The sequence below is a fragment of the Brachyhypopomus gauderio genome, chromosome 15 (assembly GCF_052324685.1).
Source record: "Brachyhypopomus gauderio isolate BG-103 chromosome 15, BGAUD_0.2, whole genome shotgun sequence".
Classification (NCBI taxonomy): Eukaryota; Metazoa; Chordata; class Actinopteri; order Gymnotiformes; family Hypopomidae; genus Brachyhypopomus; species Brachyhypopomus gauderio.
The window spans coordinates 17,367,382-17,384,996 of record NC_135225.1 but is presented as its reverse complement, the minus strand read 5'-3'; the positions used below and the strand labels follow the sequence as shown (position 1 = coordinate 17,384,996).

At 49.7% G+C, this 17,615-nt stretch overlaps 1 protein-coding gene across 1 annotated transcript; it reads right to left on the bottom strand.

Moving 5' to 3' along the window:
* Positions 1-401: 401 nt before the first annotated feature.
* Positions 402-12,016, bottom strand: flrt3 (fibronectin leucine rich transmembrane 3). The gene is made up of 3 exons (XM_076974703.1): positions 11,712-12,016; positions 4,831-5,576; positions 402-3,573 (listed from the first exon to the last, which is right to left on the bottom strand). Exon 3 carries the CDS (start codon positions 3,545-3,547, stop codon positions 1,595-1,597), a length of 1,953 nt encoding a protein of 650 aa, XP_076830818.1. The 5' UTR covers positions 3,548-3,573; positions 4,831-5,576; positions 11,712-12,016; the 3' UTR covers positions 402-1,594.
* Positions 12,017-17,615: the final 5,599 nt, after the last annotated feature.

Sequence of the window (17,615 nt, the reverse complement as noted above, 5' to 3'; positions counted from 1 at the left end):
AGTGTTCATGCAGAATCTCCTTGTATTTTTAACGTTTGCAGGTCATTTTGGTGCTTTAAGCAGCTTGTCTGAACTGTAATTAAGGTGTGTGTGTGTGTGTGTGTGTGTGTGTCTAGCACTGTCTCTGCACTCTGTGCACGGTGACAGGCAGCCACAGTAGGGCTCTTGACAGCCACTGCATGCTAGTTGGTTATCAGACACGTCTCCCCTGTGGTCAGCAGACACTGCAAAGCCTCCTCCAGCAGATCTTTAGCTCCTCCTCCACGCCCACCCGTGATTACTGCCACCCGTGATTACTGCCACCTGTGATTACCCATACACTACTGCCCTACAGAGCTCTACGTCTCACGGTCTGCACAGTCTCACATATGCTGGATGAAAAGGAACTGAACTCCACCTAGTCTGTTTTGTCACCTTTTATTTTGCAATATGACCAATAGTTTATCATATTCAAGTGTGTATGAAAAAAGTTAAGTCACTGATTTATTCTTTCAAAAAGCTAAATACAATAAGCATTGGATCAAGGCACATACAAGACTAGCCAAAGGGCACATACGCACTTTGGTCTTCAGTTGAAAAGAACAAATAACTTTCAGTTGTGGCAACAAAAAAAGTGGCTTGAACTGAAAATAAAGATACAGTTAATAATTATAATATGAACAAAAATAGTTGACACTTTTGTATTCCCAGTAGAAAATAAACCCACGTGTTCGTTTCACCATAGCGATTTCTTTTAAACTTCCCCAGGTTATGTGCCCTTTCAAGGGTTACATTTACACAACGGCAAGAGAACGATCACCTATGTGGTTTCTCCCTGTTGAGTGAAACGAGACGGAGTTGTTGTCCTGTCTCTTCTAATGTCACTGAGTAGCATCTGCTCATGTTCTCTGTGCTTTGTGGGCCCTTCCCTGGGTGAGCTCGCCCCAACGCGAGGGACAGGGTGCCGGGTGTCTCCTAGACACCACAGGGAAGCAGCATGTCCACTCCGGGTGGCTCAGAGACTTAAAGCCAAGCAACACTGTAGAAATGGCAACTAAGATTCCTAACAGCCTCTTGAGGTTCTGCGAAACCGTAACACGTATATACCTGTCTATTTTAGACAAGACAAGAAGGGTTGATTTCCTCTACCCATGTATTCAACTGTGCCCTGTATCGCTCGTGTTTCAGCTGTTTTGTTTTTTCTTAACTAAGAGCGACACGGTGACGGTTATGACCTGTGCTTCTACAAGATTCTCTAAAATCTGATTGTTCAACACAGCAATGAAAACCCACTTTCACAGTTGACAAGTCATATCTCAGTAGAGCACAAAGATTTTTTTAATTGTTCTGAAACCTTAATCAAAGGATGTACAGTACAAATTACTACAAACCTCTAAAATATAGAATTGCAGTTGCTGGGAGCATACACCGACAGAGCTTAGCGACGTCCCGTAAGGTTAGCCTGTCCTCTTTTAATAAATTGTCCTTAAATATAAATTATATGGCAAATGTACAGAACATTGCTTTCTCAGTCTTTTCAATCCAGTGTTTTACAAAAGACCGGCCAGTCCTGATGTCAGTCGTTCGTAACAAAATGTCTTTTCTGCACACGCTATCATGAATGTGAGTGGTCTGAATCTGGTATTCCACTGTCTCTGTAGGTTCTGTTGTTCATGCTGTTTTCGTTGTGCTGGCCCTTGTAGAGGGTTAAACCATTAGGTGGGAAAATGGTGTGTATCATAAACTCCTCCTTGGACACTGGCACCTGATTTATGGGTATCATTTGAAAAGAGGTCTCTCTAATCTCCAAGATGGAGTTGTCCTTCTTTGTTCCGGCCTCTGCATAGTCATCCTTCCTCCTGCGGCCCTTATTGTATGTGCAGTTTCTGGAAAACAAGGAACTATTCCTGTGGACGTACCAGCACACGAGGGCCAGGATTATGATGGCGAAAAGAGCCACGGCCCCTCCGATAATAGCAGCTAAAGGCAGACTGGAGTTTTTGTAGGGCTCCTTCTCCTGCTCCCTGTTCAATGTCGTCGTGGGATTGTACTCTTTTAAGGAGCCGGTTTCCGTCTCTATGCAAACGGGCGTCTCATCTGACAGGTAAATGTTGCTGGTCTCCATAGGAACCATGCATATCCGATAGGAGGATCTGGGCTCCAGAGCCGTGAGCAGGTACTCTGTCCGGTCACCCTGCACGATGGTCTCGGTGATGGAGCCGAAGGCGGGGCTGTGTCCCAGCTTCAGCCAGCTGAGACGCAGGGCCGTCATGGGCTGCGACACCCTCCACGATATGTGCACGGCGTCCGAGCTGCTCGACTTCACGCTTATCGTGATGATCTTGCGGCTCGGCGGCGTGGTGCTGCGGTAGTTCTTCCCGAAGTCCGGCCCCTTGATCACGGGCCGCTTGGTCACGTACACGGGCCACTGGGGTCGCGAGGGTGGTGGTGTGTTGGCCACCGTGCTGGTCTCGTACGTCGAGGAGACCTCGGGTTCCGAGCAGTCAAACAGCTCCGTGGACAGGTCCTTGATGGCCATCCCTTTGACCTTGTCCGGGCCCTGACACATGAACCCGCGCACGTTGACCTTGGAGGGCAGAGAGCGCAGCCAGTCGCGAACCCACTTCATCCTGCAGCTGCAGTGCCATGGGTTGTTTCTCAGCAGCAGCTGGGTGAGGTTGTCCAGGTCGTCGAACACGCCCATCGGAAGGCTATTCAGCTTGTTGCCCGATAGGTCCAGGCGGTACAGCTGTCGCAGGAAGGCAAAGGCGCCCGCAGGAACCCGGTCGATGTGGTTGTCCTGAAGCTGTAGCTTCTCCAGACTGCTTCCCGGCAGGTTGGCGGGCGGAGCTGTGAGGGAGTTTCGAACCAGCGACAGCTCGGTCAGGTTGACCAGGTTCACGAAGGCCATGTCGCCGATCCCCCTGTTGTTCAGGAGGTTTCCGTCCAGGATCAGGCGTTTCAGGTTGATGAGGTCTTGGAGGGACGCCTCGGAAATGGACGAGATGCGGTTGTCGTCGAAGCGGAGCTCCTCGATGGTCATGGGCAGGCCGGCCGGGATGGTGCTCAGGTGGTTGCGTGAGAGGAAGAGCAGCCTCAGGTGGTTGCTGTCCCTGAACGCCCCGTCCTCGATGCTGACTGCGGACACCGAGTTGTCGTCCAGGTGTAATTCCTCAATGAAGGGTATCTGTGCCAAAGACGCGTGGGTGATAGTCCGGATGTTGTTCTCCTGCAGGTGGAGCTCCTTGACATTCAGAGGGAGGTTGGTGGGAAACTCATCCAGATTGTTGCAGTACAGGTAGATCTTCTCAACGCTGTTGAGCCTGCGCAGGTCTGCAGGGATCCCAGCGCTCTTAATTCGGTTGTTCTGCAGGAAGAGGACCGTGGCTTCCTCTGGTATGCCTGACGGGATGGACGTCAAGTCCCGGTCATTGCAATAGATAAAAGTTCCATCACAGCGACACTGGGATGGACAAGAGGCAGACGTGAGCAGAGGGTTGACTAGACCCAGGAGGAGCCCAGCTCGGAAGAAGAAGATGAAGAAGGACTTGTAGTGGCATGCCATCATTAATATCCTCTGTTTGCTTCTCCTCTCTGGAGGAAAAGGGAAAAAAAATCAAAAGCCATTCCAAAGTAAAGCCCTGCAGTGAATAAGAGCCGTTTGTGTGTGTGCTGCCATGAGCTTGTTTCTTGTGCTAAATGGTTTGATTTAAAACAAATACACCATTATTATTACTGCTGCTGAATTAATGAAAAATTACTATTAAGGGTCCTACTGACTCAAAGAAATGCCAGGCGTTGCTAGCTGAGCATGCGTTAATATTCATCAAAAACTCGATATGCAAAAAACAGAGAGACGGAGGGGGGAGGGGGGGGGGGGATGGGGGGGGGGGGGGGGGGGGGGGGGCTGGCTCTGTCCGAGTTTCAAAATAACTCAGATTAATGTGGAAGGATGTTCTCAATCAGACACGGATGTAGATATAAGACATCCTCAAACACATTCGTGCCTGAATGAAATGCCTGTGCCACTCTCTTTATCTGTGTCAGTGTGTAATGCGGTAGAGGGTCCTCGCTGTTGTACACATATCTGCACTGAGACATTTGACAGAAGCCTTTCATAGCCTTTCAAGACGTAGCGTACGTGGGGCCCTTTGATTGGCCGCCTCGCTACCTGCACTGACTGCTTTGTGAAATAATTAAAAAACTTCAGTTTCGTGGGAATCGTATTCACTGTATTAGCAACTGAAAATAACCAGCATGCACAGGTTCCTAAGCATACACAGATGAGCTGGAAAATATAATTTTAAAATCCCACAGTATTCAGTTCCTAGTGTCATATATGCAGAGAACACGATTCTGCAAAATTCAGGATGATTCTGGCCGTTGTTTTTTATTCCCCTCTGGACAGCAGTTTGGCTAAAAACAACATTAATGTAATTTTGGGCCTGTTCATTTTCTCCTGCGATTATTTCTTATGTGGCATTGACCACAGTGCAGATTTTAAACATTTCTTTTACCCAGCTGTCCAGGGGATTAACCAGCGCATATACATGCAACAAAAGAGTCAAAACTGTTTGGACAGTCAGAAACATGATGGAGCCTGTTTTAAAATATAGATTATGAGGGAATTAATTCCACCGGATCTGTCAGCTCAAAGTAGATCTACTAATAAGCAGCTCGGAGTATCTTCAGTAGCCTATATGCATGTTTTCATCTCAGTGGACTCCGGGGGGGGGGGGGGGGGGGGGGGGGGGAGTGTAGTGTATGTGTGTTGCACATACACACATAATTACATTTCCTTTGTTTATCTAAGTAGTGAGTGGTAGATGATTTGATCCAGATTCATCATACCTGATTTAGAAGATCCAGTAGATCCTCTGTTCGCCCCAGTGAATCCCACCACGCTTTCAGCTCCACGGTCCCGTCTCCCTCAGAAGAAACTCTGGGCAGCCGTCCGTGCCGCTTGAGCGATCTCTTTGGTTATATCCTGACCGGGCGGGTTGTTTGCAGGGCTGACCCTGTACGTCCACACGGCGTGTCCCAGGAGGCCTGTGGAGGACGCTGTGACCTTTCTACACCCAGACAACTTCCAACGTCGCGGACCGCCACAAACCAGCGGCTCAGGGGACTCAGGAAGGACAAAAAGAAAAAAAGAGACAAAATGCAAAAAAAAAAAAAAAAAAAAAAAAAGGCAGACAAGTCCAGAACCTGGTCCTGGTTGTGTGGGGGGACCGTTTTGGTCGGCGTAATGACCCCGGTTTAGACCCCGGCGTGAGTCTGAGGTCCTCTGCGCTGGGATGTAAGCGGCTCTGATCCGTCCTGAGGTGGGCCGGACATGTCCCGCTGGGTCGGCGAGCGAGACAGGCTCAGATCCAGGGGGTCTCCGTCCTGAAAGCAGGCCCTGTGCTCAGGGCTGAATCCCGCACACACGCTCCTGGCACGGGCATTAATTATATATCCAGCCTGCTGGCTCCAGTCAGGTGAAGGCCGCGTGGCCCGAGTTTGCCCCCCCGCTCCAAACGCTCTCCTTGGGAACGTGACCTCACGCTGTCAGACGATAGTTCCTTTTCATACTGTCCTTCTGCAGTGATCACCAGCTGTAAGTCAGAGAGACAGGGCAGAGAGATCTTTAGTCATGTCTGCAAATGCACACAGGGAAGGAAAAGAGAAAAAAACCTTTATCATTGAAATTGTATGAAGATTGAATTTGTCATTGGCACAGGGCAGACTGAGTTGTGACCTCGTGCGGTGTGTGCAGGATGTACATGACGGGACAGAGCCAGGACTGTGATTGACTCGGACCTCATCCAAGTCAAGCGGTAATTAGCCACTGTCCTTCGAACAGAGTTTTCAAGCCTTGCACACGTCAGCCTTGCACAGGTTTAAAAAAAAAATGTATTAATTGCTGAGGACCAAATCGTTTAATAACAGGTACACACCGCTTTATTCTCTATTGTCATTTTACCTTTGAAAGATGCTTTTAAAAACAGCACATTTTCACTGAACTTGAAGAGTACGGCATGAATAAATATATTTTTTATTATGGAGTATCTAAGACCTCTGTTTCCCTTCAATAGTGATGCTTGTATAACCTGAACAGGACGTGCAAAAAATAAACAAAGAAATCCCCAAACTCATGCGGCCATGTGCCGTCGTGGTTGTGTTGCCTGACCTGTCAAGCCAATGACCCTAGTAGCCCCGCCCCCTGGTCTTCTCCATGGAGACAAGAGAAAAGAATGTCTTTGCATTCTAAAAGCTGCAGTGGTTGAGGCCCTGTTGTGTTCATGGAGGGTGTGTGTGTGTGTGTGTGAGAGAGTGTGTGTGTGTTGGGGGGGGTCTGGGTTCCTTTCTCCTGCTTTGAACATGTCTTCGTGCTATGCTTTCAGGTTTCAAAGGGGCTGGTGTAGGGTTAAAACGAAAACAAGACAGCGATCAGAAGAACGTCGGGCAGGGGGCGTGGGGGGGGGGGGGGGGTGAAGTGGTGCGTTTTGCGAGCGCGACTCTCAGACGGCTGAGGCCGGACCTCTTGTGAGACTCAGCGGCCACTCCAGACTCCTTTGGGCTGGCCCCGCGGGCCCAGGATGAAGAGCCGTACACGATCCTCACAAATGCATACGGCCACCGAGCCGGCGCTCAGCTTGGAGTGCTCATGAATATTCAAGCGGGACTCTGGCCCCGTGTCACCTCTGGTGCCCCCTACAAGGCCGTAGCTCCTCCCCCTTGCTCGGCACCCTCTCCTGGCCTACTTCCTTGCCCACCACTTCCTCATGCACCAGGGGTAAAAATAGACCTCTCCCCTGCCAAGCCCGGTGACACGCTCCATCTCAGAACACAATGGCTTTCGCCCTTGCCCGAAACCCCCCCAGTGGTCTTCTCGTGGCAACCTGTGTTCTGTAAAACACAGGAGAGCAAAGCTACAGGCATCTCAGGCACTTAACCGTTGTAACCAATGACATGGAGAAGATTAGGGAATTGAAAGCTTTGTAACTCGATTTACAGGCCCAGGGATGCGGTCTAATAACACGGCGTCCTTCTGTTGCGTCCGAGCCGTACCGCGAGCTTAACGTTCCGAAGATTAGAATGGTTCTGAAACAGCAGCTGTTGAGGTCATGAAGGAACGTTGCTCCACAACGTTCTCAAAAAACACTGTCTGAGCTTCAGCTTTGGACACATACAGGTGGAGCAATATCAAAACACTAAAATCTACTTCAATAGTTCAGCCAAACAAAACAAAAAAAACCCAACAATACTAAATGCATAAACGGTGTGAGTCTTCACTGGAAGACTCTTTCTGAGTGGGTGTTGGAATTGTGATTTATCAGTCAGGCTGTTGTTTCTCTTGATACTGTTTGGGCGATCAATAACGATTTTGAGAGTGAAAAGTGAACGTTTGTTGATGGGCCTCATGTTTATTCCCTAGACGTATTCACCAACCCGCTCGGTCACTCTGGTCTCCTTGGTGAGGTCAGTACCAGGTCGTGCTCACATTGACGGATGAACAGGGTGTTTAAAGACGTCCAGGGATCACACAGTCAGCTTACAGAGAGTTCAGGAAGTTTAAGAAAAGAAGTAAAAAGAGCATGAAACTGGGGGAAGGAGGGATGGGTTTAACTGGGAAGTGTGGAGGCTTAGGGAGATGTGGTTGCTACACCTGGATACAACTCTACACCTGCAGCCCTACACCCACCTCCACACACACACACACACACACACACACACACACACACCTGCACCACTACACCCACCTCCACACACACACACACACACACACACACACACCTGCACCACTACACCTACCTCCACACACACACACACACACACACACCTGCACCACTACACCTACCTCCACACACACACACACACACACACACACACCTGCACCACTACACCTACCTCCACACACACACACACACACACACACCTGCAGCCCTACACCCACCTCCACACACACACACACACACACACACCTGCACCACTACACCTACCTCCACACACACACACACACACACACACACACACACCTGCACCACTACACCTACCTCCACACACACACACACACACCTGCAGCCCTACACCCACCTCCACACACACACACACACCTGCACCACTACACCTACCTCCACACACACACACACACACACACACACACACACACACACACACCTGCAGCCCTACACCCACCTCCACACACACACACACACACACACACACACACACACCTGCAGCCCTACACCCACCTCCACACACACACGCCCCCTCGCCAGCAATCATGGGATTTCACCCAAGCAGCTGCCTCGCTGCATTGTCCTATCCAGTGCAATCAGCGGGACTCAGAAGTCTGTTCTGAAAGGATCCCCAGCGCCTCCCCCCCACCGATCTATTCTCACAGAGTATTATCAGATTTTACTCCCCAGACCCGCTGATCCTCGGACTCCTCCTCCAGAGGGACACGTGTGCCGCATGCCTGAGTGATAGACGTTTCTCCCCATCGTCCTAATGGGCTCCTCCTGAAGGGGCTTCAGAGCAGGACGAATTCTGCTTCAGTGCTCCGTGCGAGTCGAAATTAAATTGAGCGTCCTGGTAAAAAGAGAAGCCGTGGCGGCCGCCGTCTTCGTCGGCTGCCGTGCGTTACGTGGGAGGAGCCGAGAGCTGGTTAGCCTTATCCAGCACGGGGCCCTTCGTCTGCTAAATAACTCCATAAATTCTCTCAGGACCAGCCAGTGTGGCGGTCGCAAAGTGCTCAGTGTGCGTGTCGTGGTGCAGTCCATGTCGCCCTTAAAATCGTCTGCGCCATTTATTCGATGTTTTGCTTCCATATGCTTTTCATATACTCATTATGAATTTAAAATTTTATAACACCCTATTTAAGGCGTAATACCATACTTCAAACATTTACTTAGCACCCTTATAGTTACGGAATAACTGAGATAACGCAGTCTGCATGGGTATGGTGTTTGTCCCCAGTCTTCCTTCACTCATCTCGGCCTGTGATTAAGGAAACGGGCCTGCTGTTCAGTAGCTAATAGGCTGTGGGCCCAGGGTGAACCTGGCACTGGGAGAGTAATTCTCTGTGGTGCAGTTCCCGTGGAAGACCAGGCCAAGGCCAGTGTCCAGTTCTGTGGGAGATGGAGGTGTGTTTTTATCTGTATAGGTAGAAATTGGAGGAGGGTTGGAACGTGGCGCTAATGCTAATTTAAGAGCTCAACAGAGATTGGATAGTCGCAGGTTTGTCCTGGGGTGGCTTGACTGAGTTGAAGGGGTTCTGAGAGGAGAGGAGGGGGCTCTGCGTGAGACGAGGGGGACCTGCGTGAGATGAGGGGGCTCTGCGTGAGACGAGGGGACTCTGCGTGAGACGAGGGGGCCCTGCGTGAGACGAGGGGGCTCTGCGTGAGACGAGGGGGCCCTGCGTGAGATGAGGGGACTCTAACCGTGTCCTTTTGTAACCAGCTGAAAAGACAGAAGTGCAGCAGCTGCATTGCTTTTCCCCACTTGGGGGTGGTAGGTGCTCCCAGATTAGACCAGTGCACATCACACACACACACACACACACACACACACACACACACACACGCACACACACACACACACACACACACACACACACACACACACACACACACACACACACACACAAGCTGGTGCCTTAATTACCACGTGCACTCCCCGTGCCAGGTTATGGAGATGGCGTTAGGCAGACGTAGGAAAGGAAGACTTGTTCTGATTTACTGTTCCCTCTGTTTCAGCTCTGACTGGGTCAAACTGTCGTGTATTTACATGAAGCGTTTAAACTCTTTATGATTTCTGTCTTTTAAATGGAGGGCTGCTTTAGAACTTGACTGTTAAAATGAGTGTGTAAGGCAGGGAAGAAAACAAAGAACTTTTATTATGCACACACCACAGATTTTTAAAAGACTCTCCCTTGCATGGGTCAAAGGTTAGCTGCTAACACAAGTGGTGAATTCTGTTAGAGGATTTTTGTTTGTTGGTTTTTGACTTAAAAGGGTGACAGCGTTTCCTGGAGGCCTAGAAAACGTGACCATTTCATGTTGACCTGCTGTGAACGCTTTGGGCCAGTGTGTTGAGCCTGCAGACAGGCAACAGGAGAGACCAACGTAGTGCCTGCTTGCTATTAAAATGTCTTACACGGTGTTTTTCACTGTATGAATTCTTGAGGTAATAGTTTAGGCTATTGGAATGTGAAAATGTGTTTTTTGACCAACTTTAAGTTCTGATTTAACTCTTAACTCCGCTGGCTTTTGTAGCTGTTTATGCTGAAGCTGGTGTTTATGGGGACGCGTTTCTCTAATACCTGCGTCCCTAAATTAATATCCTCGTTAAGTCAGATGCGTTTTTCCGATTTTATAATTACAGATCCTGCCCTTCTGCAAATATGCATGTATTTTACTAATTAATCGCCGCTATTTTATTGTTATTATTTATAGATCTAAAGCGTAGAGAGGGAAAGGTAATATTTAAGGCCAGTTTGTGTGTAGTCTGGATCGGAGGTTTACAGTGTGTATTCGTTTCACGTAGCTTGTTCTATCAGATCAGCTGTGCCCGGCGCTGCGGGGTGGGTTCGTCTAGGCTCGGGTTCGTCTGGACCTGGTCTGCCATCATCACCTGCGCGAAACGCAGACGCAGCTTATGCAACTTAAATCGGTCGAGACGCGTTACGAGTCCGTGAACCGCGAGGGCACCGCGTCCACGAACCTCAAATAACACGCGGACGTAAAACCGCCACGATGGGACGTTTGGGTCTTATTTGGTATTACACATCACACCACGTACACGGCAAACACAGAAGCGGGAGAGTTTGGAGAGAGAGACGCACCGCCGCTCTGGAGCGCGCGTGGATCAGCCCCGAGCGCGCGTGGAGCAGCCCCGAGCGCGCGTCGCTCCGGGGGTATTTTCTCCCAGTTTAACCACTTCTGCACCCCCGACAGATTCGTGATTCCGGACACTCGCGGGGCTTTTCGACGCTGAAACAGGGTGCTATATCTATAACGGTCTTATAGACCGACGTGCTAATTATCAATAAATTATATATATATATATATATATATATATATATATATATATATATATATATATATATATATATATATATATATATATATAATTCGAATGAAAGGCTAAACGGTCGAATTTAGGAGGGATTCGGTTGATTTTCGTGACACGGTTCTGTAAGCAGTGAATATGGGGTGTTTTATAAAATCGTGCATCACATTAGTTGGGAGGATAGTTACAGAAGGAGAGAAGGCAGTGCTGGGGGGGAATGGAAGTTGCCCGAGTAGGTGAGTCCAAACCGGGAGAGGCGGACGGGTTCGGAGCACCAGGACGGTAAACCCGGCGGATCCCGCTGCTCTGGTAGATTTTCTGTTAGATCGTATTACGTGCGCTCGTTTCTCTAGTGTAAAAACCGCGTTGGGATTCACACGCGACGGCAGCACTGCGAGGAGGCTGCGCGGTGCCCAGAACTGGGATGGATGTGAAATATGTGAGATGGTTCGCAACGGACTAGAGGCTGAAGTGTTTTCGTGTAGCTGCGCTGACTTAACGAGAAGAGGAGCAGATTGTGGCTGCAAATGTCTGCTGCCGCGCTGGGATGCTGACTATAAAAAAACACCTTTATGATCCTGCATTTCGTTATGAGCTTAATTATAACGAAAATGTATGAGGGGGCAGGAACTGCAGTAGTTGAAGAACGAAATCCATAAAGGAAAAACACTTACCTGGAAACCATAAATTTAAAAAAGGAAACTCAGATATCCTCAAAAAAGAGACAGTCCAGTGTATATATCCAACGCAACGTTACAAATGTCTCCAAATCCGCAAAAAAGGAAAGAAAATCCCAGAAGTGTTCGCAGCAACAACAGTGTGAGCTGCGGTGTGTGGTATTTACACAAGCGTGCACACACACGTACACACATACGCACTCCTTGGCAAAGACAGAGAGGGAGAGAAAAAGAGAGAGAGGGAGAGAGAGAGGGAACGCCTGAAAGGACTCAGCAGGTCTGGTCGGCTGCCTGGAGCTCACTATAAGTGTGAAGTTACATCTGCCTCCAGCTCTGCCTCAGCCCACTGCTGATGTCATCTAGGGGCGGGGCTTGATGCTCCGGATTGGCTCCTCCCCTTTGTCACTCTCCCTTCCTCCCTCACTGCCCTGGCTTATCTAAGATTCACAGGAACAGCGCGCAGTGTGTTCTCCAGCCACTAGGGGGAGTAAGAGAAAGGAAGATGATGAGAGGACCGCTCCGTGTAGAGCTGATTCTGGAGTGGACGCGCCGGTGTGCAGTAAGGGCCCACCAGGAGCCATCGTCCAGATCAGGAGTGTGTGTGTGTGTGTGTGTGTGTGTGTGTGTAGTGAAATAGAGACGGAGAGATCACGCTGGAGGGAAGGAGGGAGAGAGATGATTGCATGTAGTTAATGAGTGTGTGTGAAGTATACGAGTTATTTTTGTGTGTGTATGTGTGTGTGTGTGTGTGTGTGTGGGTGTGTGTGTGTGCCTGAGACGGAGTAAGAGACACTATAGATTAATCCCTTAGTTTCAGATTATGCTGCCAATCTTACTTTCCGAAAGCAGGCATTCTAATCAGCTTTGCAGTGCACATGCAGTATTAAAGTGAATCTAGATGCAGGCCCTTCCCTGCACACACCGGGGCCTCCACACGCTCCCTGATTGAACCCACACTCGTACCTGCTGTCTCCCCTCACCTGCCCTGACTGTTGGGTTGGCAGCAGTGGCCACAGTCAGCAGACGCCGCTCCGTCCATCTGGGTTCGTCCTTCCAGTAGCTGCCGTGATGGAAAACACACGCTGGTGCACATAGTGCACAGTTGCGTTATGATTATTTTCTTTTAGTCCTGCGGAGCTGTTCGTTTGATATCCTATATGCCCAAACAGGCCAGGTCTGGCGTCCCTCGCATAGCTGTCTGCCGTGGCCGTGACGGGTCCACAGGACCTGGTCTTCTCCAAGAAAGTGCATCAATCACGCAGTGCACCCAGAAGCCGATCGCTGGCTTAGAGGAACCGGGTCGGGTTGCTGCTCCCTGGCCGTATTAGTGAAGCATTTGGGTTGTGTGGTCTTTATTGTGTATCCTGCATTATTGTGCATGTCACTGCAAAAGTCCAGTGTTGTGAGTGGGAATACGCTCCATTTTGGGCCGGTCCAACACACGCGTCTGTGCAGGCCGCCCGGGGCCTCAGACACCTCCTTCTGTCCTATCCTTGAGGCTGTTTGTTTACTACAGTGGCTGTTGAATTAATCCCCGAACATATGCCAGACGCACTCTTGGGACATAACGGCCCGCTTCTCGTTGAGGTTTCACGATTGCCCTGCAGTGTCGTTGCCCTTAAATATAGAGCCAAACGGCACACTATACATAGTAAAAATGTTGAGTCAATAGTAGAAGTTTAGAGTCAATACTACAAATTCAGAGACAATACCAGGGGAAAGACAAGTTGATCAACTCATAACATCCTTTCTTGAAGAGAAACCAGGAAGTGAAGTGTTTTTTCTAAACTGTGTGGAAGTTGTAACAGTGTTAAGAATATAAACTTTGGGTCAGAGGGGCAGAAAGCAGGAATGTTGAGGGGTGGAGAGGGGTCAGCGCTGGAGACTGGGGCTAATTCCCTTCCCTTAGCTGCCCCGCAGTCCTGGCCTTCGTGCTCGAACCCTGTTGCGGATTGCGATCCTAAATCTAACCTGACTCTGTCTGTCATCAGTCCCTGATTGACTCTCAGCCTTACAAAGGGCCCTGGAGGAGAAGCAAAATATGCTCTGGTTACCACGGGCTCAGAGGTGAGGAGGGCGCGGGGGTGGGGGGGTCAGTAGGGCCCGGGGGTGGGGGGGGTCAGTAGGGCCCGGGGGTGGGGGGGGTCAGTAGGGGCGGGGGGGTGGTAGAGGAGCAGCCTTGATCATCCGCCGTTGCTCATTCTCATCTTTCCCAAGGATGCATTCTCCCTTATCTGGCCCATCTCAGGGTGTTTTGTCAACAAACATGGCTTTGGTGGAGCTGGAGTCCTTCGCTCTTTTTCTCTCTCCTGTCTGGCAGACGTGGAAGAGAGCAGAGCTAAGTTCGTTAAAGCACTTGATTGGGTTAAGTGTACGATGGCTTTAGGATTGCTCTCTCGGGGCAGACAACGCGGGGAATAAACACGCTTTTGTGGACATTCACACCGCGTCCCCGTCTGGCCAGCGACCGGGGCCCTGCGGTAAATCCCCCTGTCTTCTGTCGTGCTGTGTCTCTTTGTTAGAATTTGGTGTAAAACCTTTTACAGATGTCATACCACAAAAGATCTGTCAGGGAAAACGGGAGTATTGAAGTGTGATTGGAATACGGCATGACTAACCGGGCTGTTTCTGCGCTTCCGTGCCTCCGCTCGGATCTGCGCGCACAGCTGCCTCTCTGGAAGGCGGGTTGCCGTAGTGGAAAGTGTGTCAGATCCACGTGAGGAGAACGTTTCTGCAAACATACCAGAGAAACATTTATAACGCTTTTCAGCGCTATCCAAAACCTAATAAAAACGCTGGGTGTGTGTCAAGTACATTCTCGGAGATCGGATGCTCGTAACAAACATTGAATATGTCCGTGAAACACAGTGAAGCTGAAGTCCTGGAGGTTCCTCTGGAGGTTCTTCGTGGAGGTTCTTCTGCATTCTGGTCACATATGTGTCCCTCCATTACCAAACAGCACACTGAAATATTAATTGGAGAAGTACTACTTTTAAATTATTAGATTTTTAAAATCTTTTTCTTCTAGCAAGAAGGTTAGAGGTTTTCCCTCAGCATTTCGGCTACCAGCTGAACGTCTGATTAAAGACGTCACCGCATCACATTTTGTGGAATCTCATTACACCGAGTCACTGCAACTAAATCAAAACTGAATTCAGACCCTGGTTTCTGGGGATGGGGAGAGAGCTTGTCCAGGGAGTGAGAAGCTGTTACGCTAGCGCTCCACGCTGCCCACGTATCCTCAAACAGCTGCTGCTAGTTATCGTTTGTCCATTTTATGTCTGCTGCCAAGTCTGCAAAGAGCAAGTGTCTTCCCGTTGGCTGGCGGGCCTGGAGTGATCAGAAGAGTTGGTATTTATTGAAGTTATTGAAAGGATCTCTCTGTCCTGAGCCTGTGTACCTGATTAAAAACAGATGGGATTAGAAGTTTTTTCACGGACCGTGTGGGTTAAGGGTGTGTTTGTGTCGTGAGTGTGCACACGTGGGTGTGTGGGGGCACGTGTGAAAATGTATCAGCGCGCGTGTGCCGCTACACCCGTGTCAGCACTCAGCACCGAAGGTGCCACCAGCGAGACCGTGATGGGCCCCGTTGCCGTCAGCACATTCAGCACCGTGCCCGATCAACTCCATTGTCTCCGGCCGCTTTACAAATGGGACCTCCCTCTGTCTCCCAGGATGTCCCCGGGCTGGTCAGCAGAGCGTCCCCTCTTTCATCATCGTCACCAACAGCCTCTCCTTCTTTTTTAAATGCAGATCCCATATGTTGAGTCTTAACTCTCTTTCTCCCAGGTGACCGGAGCAGAGAGAGAGAGAGAAAGAACCCCCCAACAGCAGCGACAGCTTAAAGGAAAGTGACTTCCTGCTGTTTGGCCCTACGCCCTACGCCCTAAGCAGTGCTCCCAGTCAGGGCTCTGTGCCGCTGTGTGTTAGTGCAGGACATGGCCGTCCTTCCTAACGGCCCGCTCGGCTGTTTTCGTCTCTATCCATTTGTCTCCTGTCTTGTTTTTCTAAATCCTTCCTTGTCTTTAGCAGGGTTAAAGGTGGTGGTGGGGGGGGGACCTGTCGGCTGCGAAGAGACCTCTGGACCTCCTGTAGCTTAATGAGCTCTGAAACAATACATCCCCCCCCCCCCCCCACCCCACCCGAACTTTAGACCCACCAATGCTGAGAGAGCAAAGATAACAGATGCCATCAGCGTACAATGGCTTCTCAGTCTCCCTGATCCACTCTTCTGGTGCTCGGTGGAGCACCTCAGTGTACTGTTTCATTCTTAACTCTGTAATTAGCCCACGCGCACACGCCGTCCAACCTTTACGCTGCACGACCAGTTCTGCCTCGGACAATGGCAGCCATTTTTTTTGCTTCGTGACTTGAATCTTGAAAGAGTAAAGAACTGCGCTCGAATGCGCTCATCCCCACGGACGAGACACCGCAGGGTTCAAATGTTATCTGCAACTAGGGTCTTTTGAGTTGATATAAACTATTTCCTTATCTGCTATCACAGTGGACAAAGGGGTCGTGGTTGAAGATGCTTACGGCCCGAGTTTGTTTCACTCCTCAAAGAGGAAGTAATGGCTAACGCTATCAGGCAGTTGCCGATGTAAGCGCATACATGGGAATGATAGATCATCTAGATAACGGGGTGGTGTTGGACCTCGAGAACCTGCTGACCACAGCACATGTGGCTCGGCTACAGGAGCTGCTGATTTACAGAGCAACTGTTGAAGCTGTTTAAGATGTGTGAGTTGGGTGGTGTGTGTGTGTGTGTGCTCATTTATTTTTGATTTTTTTCTTCATCTTTTATTTACAGGAGGAATGTATTGTTCCGCCGTGTTTCTGTTGTGCTGAAACGAGGAACACGGAGCTCGCTGACTCTCACAGCGCGCCGTCAGAGATGAAGCTGTTGTCCTTCCACACTTTTGGAAATAGATTTGAGGAGAAATGTCTTGTGCACAGCTGTTTATAACAGATTTTTGCACTAATGACACACGCGCACACAAGCACACGCACACACACACATACACACAAGCGCACACGCGCACACACACACACACACACACACACATACACACAAGCGCACGCACACACGCACGCACACACACACACACACACACGCGCGCGCACACACACACACACATACACACAAGCACGCGCACACACACACACACACACACACACACACACACACACACGCACACATACACACAAGCGCACGCACACACGCGCACACACACACACACACACACACACACACACACACACACACACACACACACTACTGTAACACATGCTGTGAATCAGAGGGAATGTACACACAGTAGTCCTGTATGGCTGCATGTGCTCCAACACACAGACTGTAATCGCGGTGTTCCGTGACCCGCGTGACCCGCGTCAGAGACGTGCTCTTGGGCAGGTCCGTGTCCTGCTGTGCCTTGCTTGGCTCGGTTCTGCCCTAGATTCGTTGTCATTAACTGATTTCAATAATGTTTGTGCAGGTTTAATGTTACACATGCAATCCCTCTCCAGTGTATTTAGAGATTACTTACAGATCACAGTGGGAAGAGCAAACAAAGTGTTAGATTATTTATAAATAGTCGGATTATACATAAATGGATTATAAAAAATAGGCTGTGTGTGAATAATCAGATTATAAATCAGATTATAAACAAAAGATCCAAATCTCGAGCCTCTATCTGAAATTCCAGATGTATGGTAGAGGGACTTCCCCAGAGACCCAGGCTGGGTTCTCAGGCTGTTTCCATGGGGCCATTCTCAGCCATGTGTGATTTTGACAGGCTCTGTTACCCTCTGTTGGAGGTGGAGGTGGAGACCCTCTCCCAGGTTTGGAGGTGGAGGTGGAGGTGGAGACCCTCTCCCAGGGTTGGAGGTGGAGGTGGAGGT